Source organism: Neophocaena asiaeorientalis, unplaced genomic scaffold (assembly GCF_003031525.2).
Source record: "Neophocaena asiaeorientalis asiaeorientalis breed wild unplaced genomic scaffold, Neophocaena_asiaeorientalis_V1.1 scaffold30, whole genome shotgun sequence".
Lineage (NCBI taxonomy): Eukaryota > Metazoa > Chordata > Mammalia > Artiodactyla > Phocoenidae > Neophocaena > Neophocaena asiaeorientalis.
In genome coordinates this window covers 16791553-16798559 of record NW_020174923.1, presented here as the reverse complement: position 1 = coordinate 16798559, position 7007 = coordinate 16791553, and the positions used below count along the sequence as shown (strand labels likewise).

Genomic DNA, 7007 nt, shown 5'->3' with positions numbered 1-7007 from the left:
TCTTTTTCCATACCGAAAAGGTTCCTATTGACAACAGATAATTCACTTCAGAGATACATGCTTTTTGAAAAATAATGTTCTGGGTGGCTGGGGAGAGCCCTGTGGTGGGTGTTCAGGAATTCTTTCTGCTTTACCATTAAAAAGAGCTAATAATGGTTGGGGAAGCACCCACACCTGTTGCTCCCTGAAGAATTGGGTGCTAAACTTAGTTCTTTGCAGCTCTGGGTTGCATACATTTTAAGCAGTTAGGAACTTTGCACATGAGCAGGAATCAAAGTTAAATTCAAAAGCGGAACTTCATGGACCACTCGCATAGTGGAGAGGCATCAGTGGGATTCCATGACAATGCTAATTTGAGCGTTTTTGCTGGGTGCCTTTTATTGCCCATGCCAAAGATCAGTACTGTGGAAAGCAGAGCGTTTCATATATATGAGTTAAACAAGTCTCCTGGCCTCTTTGTACCTTAGTTTCCTCATTTGAAAAAAAAAAAAATGGCTCTCAAGACATACTTTCCAGAATTCAAACTGGGCTTACACCCAGGTAACCAATAACTGCATGATGTTTTTACACAGTTTTTTACATGTATTCATCTTCTATTTCACTTACAACGTGTGTAGAAAGTGCATTCCATGCCAGGCCTGAAACGTTCCAAAGCTCAGTTCTGTGAGTGAATTGCAACCAAGATTTCTACAAGAAAAGACACAAGCCAAAGAAGAAGAAAAATATATATTCTTTCAGAACAGTTATCGTTTGGCAATAAATCTAATTTACATATGATGAAACATAACATCACTATTCCCCCCACACGCTAATGAAATCTCACTGTGGAAGATATTATGATTTATACTTTCACGATTTTATATGTGGTGCATTAGAAACGAAATAGTTAATGCTCATTAAATACTTGTGTTAAGTGATCTTTATTTCTCTAGAAAGGCAGCACTATTGACATTTTGGGCTGGATAATTCTTTGCTGTGGGAGGCTCTCCTGTACACTGTTGGATGTTTAGTAGCATCTGTGGCCTCTGTCCACTAGATGCCAGGAGCATATACAGTTCTGACAAGCAAAAATGTCTCCAGACACTACCAAATGTCACCTGCGTGCAAAATCACCATGGTTGAGAAACACTGCTCTACAATGATTCACTCTGATCCGTTTAATAACTCTCACACTAAGCTTTGCTGGACACAAAAAGGATTTGCTACAAAATTTTAGTAGTAATTTTAGTCACATTTCAAAATGAGTAACTAATTTTATAGAAAATTAAGCTTTATAAAAATTCCAAATATAATGAAGTTATAGTTGTAACTTACATAAACTGCAAAAAAGGTAGTGGTTCAAATGTACGTCTTTCGATAGACTGTATTTTTTTGCAGGATAAATCTCTAGGAAAAGGAAAAGGAAAATATTGCCTCAATTAGCTATTAGATATCTAATTAGTAGGAATAATTAGTAGAGTTTAGCATGATAATAATAAATAAGAAGCTTTGGTATAAACTCCAAACCTTAGGAATTATTATTTGAACCTTCCAGAGCCCCTAACCCTGCCTTCACCTCTCTTAAGAGTCTCACCTTCAGGGTCTTCATAAATTAAATATACAACTATAGATCTTGATAGATTTTGGAGGTAATCTTTCCTGAGAGCAGAAGCATTGATTAGATTCCACCTTTTGTGGTCACATCAAATTCTAGATTACGAGCTCAAAGTTTTTATCTCTATATATCATTATAATTTCTAATATTCAAAGGAATATTCTTATATTTACACACTTCCCAGTATAGTTCTATTTTTCTAGGCCAATTCATTACCAGAAGAAATAAAAGATACCCTTTCACACAACTTGAAAGGAAGTTACTCCTCTCATTAATATGTAACTTTAATTCAGTATTACACTTTCTATCATATTGACTTTTATTTGAAAATACCTACTCTTGACTATAGCTGACTGTCTTATTTCCATTGATTCCAGCTTAGTCTCTCATTTCACCTGGATGGGTATAACTGTCTTCTGACTGGTGTTTCCATCTCTTCGCTCTCCGTTTCTAAGCCATCCTCCACGCGATCCCCAGATTAACTCTCCGGAAGTTGTTCTCAAATACCAGCATCACTTGTGAACTTACTGAAGATACAAATACTCAGCCCTACTGGGGACCTCTTGAATCAGTAACTATGGAGGTGGAGCTTGTGTTTTCACAAGCCCTCCCAGTGGTTGGTTCTGTTGCAGGCTAAAGCTTGCCCTAAAGCCCTGCTGTGGTACCATGGTAGCTTGGCATATGATCCTTGGCTTGGCCTCCAAAGCCCTAGATGATCTGGCTCTACTCTCCTACTCTTCCCACTTGTACTCTACAGGTACTGAGAGTATTTTTCCTGTGCTTTGCCTTTCTCCCACTCTCCTTCTGCAAGATTACTCTTCTGGGGACCTGGGCTCAATCCCTAGTCCAGGAACTAAGATCTCACAAGTCCTGTGGTGTGGCCCAAAAACCAAAACAAACAAACAAAAAACAAGAAAACAAAAGGCTGGAGAGATTTTTGTTAGGGCCATTATTGATATGCTGATTTACTGTAAACATTTCTAAATATACCACTTAACCATCATCTTAAACATTCTTAATATTGGCATCACAATTCCTGCATTGAAATCCTCAACAACAGCTTGTTCTTTTGGTAACTTAATATGTTCTCAACAAACACATTCTTTTTTTAAGATTTTTTTTTTTTGATGTGGACCATTTTAAAAGTCTTTATTGAATTTGTTACAATATTGCTTCTTTTTTTTTATGTTTTGGTTTTGTGGCCATGAGGCATGTGGGATCTTAGCTCCCTGATCAGGGATAGAACCTGCCCCCCCTGCATTGGAAGGCAAAGTCTTAACCACTGGACCACCAGGGAAGTCCCTTGACAGTACTGTTTCTATAATTCATCTGCATAAATATTTAATAGTTAAATGTTAATTCAAATTAGATTAAATTATCAAAGTTATGAGTTAATGGCATTCATACGAATGTAAGGGGTCTATGTTTTCGTGTCCTGTAGGTGACAATTTGAGGTTAATTTTAATTCCTCTCACGTCACTATCCCACTTTTTCAAACCTTTGCTGTAAAGGCCAGATAAGTAAATATTTTAGGCTTTGCAGGCCACATACAGTCTCTGTCACTTATTTTTCTTCGTTTCTTTTTTTTCTCATTTACAGCCCTTTCAAAATCACTTTTGACTTATGGGCTGTATAAAAACGGACTGTGGGCCACATTTGATCCATAGGTCATAAACAAAATATAAATACAGATGGAGAGTATATGAACACTTATATAACAATGTTCATATGGGAGTCTATAATTGCTCAGACCTCATTACCACTTTTCCTCTACAACTAAAGGGTATTTTTCTATCTATACCTTGCCTATATAATTAAAAAATTAAAAATGAATTGGAGATATTTAGGGCTAGTGATGGGCTGGGGCCCTACACAGACCTACAGAGCTGTAGAAGTTTATTGCTAGAAGAAATTGAAGAGATTATCTAACTTGAACCCCTTAATTACTTTATAGATAATCTACTTTATAGATAAGAACTCATAAATAAATGATTAACTTACAAATATCAGAGGGATAGCAAGCCTTCAAAAGAGTCTTTATGTAATTCAGTCAAATAATTTTCACTGAGATTTCTGAAAAATGAAAAGGTTATTTCTGGATCAAAATGCAAAATAACTACAACTATATATTACATAGGACTAACTCCTATATGGGAAGGAAAGCTGGGTAATGGTGCCACCTAAACAAGCTAATTCTTATTTAATTTAGGGATGGTGATTTCTGCTCTGTTTTCATTTATACCTTCTTTTCACGTCCTCCTTTGTGTCCATCTCTCTCCATCACGCATGTGTGCCTGCGCGTGCACACACACACACACACCACCCACTCTTCCCACCAAATCATATAGTTAATGCCTACTGTCTAGATCACGAAGTCTCTGTTAGAACCCAGCTCTGGGTGGCACCAACGTTGCAGAGCTGCCCTTCCCTCCTCTCTTTCCCCAAACCTTAATGGGAAGTCCCACACAGAATTGTATCGGGGCAAATGAAGCCATCTGAATTTTCCCCCCATTAAAATTTTTTGAAAACTAATATGTGCATAAAATATACATAACTGTTCAATAATTCAATTGAACAACTGTTCAACTGTTTAATAATTACAAAATCACACACACACACACACCATCCACTCTTCCCACCAAATCATATAGTTAATGCCTACTGTCTAGATCACGAAGTCTCTGTTAGAACCCAGCTCTGGGTGGCACCAACGTTGCAGAGCTGCCCTTCCCTCCTCTCTTTCCCCAAACCTTAATGGGAAGTCCCACACAGAACTGTATGGGGGCAAATGAAGCCATCTGAATTTTCCCCCCATTAAAATTTTTTGAAAACTAATATGTGCATAAAATATACATAACTGTTCAATAATTCAATTGAACAACTGTTCAACTGTTTAATAATTACAAAACAGATCCCCACGTAACACCATTCATGTCAAGAAAGAATCCTGCCAGCATCCCAGAAGCCCCCCGTGTGCCCTTTTCCAGTCACAACCCTCTCTCTGACTTCCTAGAGGTAACCACTATCCTGACTTTAAGAATAATTTCCTTGCTTTTTAAATGTAGTTTTGCCTTTTCTCTATCAGCCATAAACAACACAGTTAAGTCTTGCTTGTTCTTGAACTTTATATAAGTGGAATCATATTATATGTATTATTTGCCACATTGCTTCTTTCATTCAACATTATTTTGTAAAATTAGTTCATTTTTGCCTGTAGTATGTAGTGTTGCATGTCCAACTACATGAGGCTTCTGAGTATTTGAAAGTGGCTAATGCGACTAAGGAGTTCAATTTTTAATTTAATTAACTTTAATATTCTAAAATTAAAAAAACTGATACTCAATGTAATTATTGGAAAATATTTATGTTAGCCACAATTTGCATATGTGATATTACTTTTTCGACTGTAAATTTTATGAAATATAAATACCAATCAAGTATTTGTAATAAAATTTAGAAACCAAATTTTGATTTCAAAGAGTTAGTATGGGAAAGAAATGTAGATTCTCTCATTAATTTTTATATTGAGACATGTAGATATGATATTACTTTAGATATTTTTAAGTACTTAGTATGAAAACAACATAGAATATATTATTAATAATGTATAAAATGAGTACATGTTAAAATGATAATATTTTCAATATAAGGGTTAAGTAAAAGATATTAACATTTACTTCATCTGTTTCATTTTACCTTTATTTGTAAGTGGCTATCAGAAAACTTAAGATTACTTATGTGGCTTTGGGACAAAGATGAGTTCTAGATATAACTGAGGGATTGAATAATAATAATAGCTAACACTAAAATATACGCTAGGCACTGATAGAAGAGCTTCACCAATATTAACTCATCTAAATCTCCCAATGAGATGGGAGTCATTGGGAGATTTAGCAGCCATAGGAGTCATCCTATGAGATGATGACTACCATAATCCCCATTTTACAGATGAAGAAATTGAGTCATAAAGCTAATAAATGACAGACCTGGGTTCAAACCCAGGTAGTCTGGCTCCGGAATCTCTACTCTTAACCACATTGTTGTATTACCACCAAAGAGATGGGGAGAGGGACAAGTTGCTGTAAAGAGGATGGAGTAAAGATGGGAGAAGAGTAGATGTTAAGGAATTAAATAATGGGGTAAAAAATGGAGAAGGAAAAAATAAGGGCAATTAAAAGTAAAAGACTGGAGGAGAGGGAAAAATAGTTAAGAAGGAGAATGAAGATAAGGAATCATTGACAAACAAAAGGTGGAAACAGAAAGTCAGTCAGTGTGGATTGGGGAGATAAGGAGGACCCAGGAAGACCTGAAGAAAGGCTGCATTGTCAGGCAGGATGCAGAGAACAAATGAGGAAAGGGGATTCTTACAGGATGGTGAAGGTGCCGTTGTAGGCGTTAGGCTCTGGCTCAGGCACTCTGTGGAGCTTCTGCTTTGGGCTGAGACCAACACATGACAGCGTCTCATTTTTGCAGGTACAGAGCTCACATATGCTGATGTTTGTGGTGGCATTCTGCCCTGGCTGCTTCTTTTCTGGGGTATATCTTACACCAGGAAGACCTGTGGATACTGAATACTGAGTCGAAGGAAAAAGAACCGTCTCAGATGGCCTTGGTTGCTGAGATATGTTAACTCCCAGGTCCACAGGTGAAACTGTGACTTGAGACAGGTTTGGTTGTGCAAGTGTCACCTCAGGGTGTTTTGGAGGGGGAGCTGTAATCTGCTGCCGGGCTGTAGAATGTTCAGACTCTGTAGTAGGTTCTGGAGTTGTGGTAAGCTCCAGGTTCAGAGGTTTAACTGTGATACTGGGTGATGTTGGAGGCTCAGTGTGATCCTGATCCGGTGTTGGAACTATTCGATTATGATATACTGGAGGCTGAGCTACAAAAACCTCCTTAGGTGGTTCTGCAGGCTGGGTTAAGGTCTCCTGCATGACTGGAGAAGGTTCATCCTCCTTAGTGGGTTCTGGCCTTCTGGTCAGTCCAAGGTCCAATGGTTGAATTGTGACCTCAATCAAAGTTGGGTGGTGAGCCTGAACTTGCTCTGGATTTAGAAATGTCACCTTGGGGTATGGTGGTTGAATTGGGGCTCCTTGGTGAACTGGAAAAAGTTCAACATTTTCAGAGGGGACTGGATGCTGATCTGAAAATTCCTGCCAGGCCGACAAAGGTTCCAACTGCTCAGAGGACACCGTAGACTGAGCTGAGGTTTCTTGTTGGAGTGGAGAAGTTTCAACCTCATTAGTGAACGCTGGAGTTACGATAAGTGCAAGACCCACAGGTTTAACAGTGACATCGGGCCGCTGCAGAAGCTGAGCTTGATCCTGACCTAGAGGAGAAACTGTTGGCACAGGATGCTCTGGAGAGAAAACTAGTCACATTAGAGAGCCCTGGAGACTGAGCTGGAGAGGATTCC

At 38.2% G+C, this 7007-nt stretch overlaps 1 protein-coding gene across 1 annotated transcript in view; it reads right to left on the bottom strand.

Annotated features, from left to right (window-relative positions):
• Positions 1-602: 602 nt before the first annotated feature.
• Positions 603-7007, bottom strand: part of LOC112410286 (leucine-rich repeat-containing protein 37A2) — a 7579-nt gene continuing 1174 nt past the window's right edge. The window contains 4 exon segments of the mRNA XM_024760772.1: positions 603-687; positions 1315-1386; positions 3596-3667; positions 5963-6968. Of these exon segments, the coding sequence (XP_024616540.1) occupies positions 603-687; positions 1315-1386; positions 3596-3667; positions 5963-6968 (1235 nt within the window).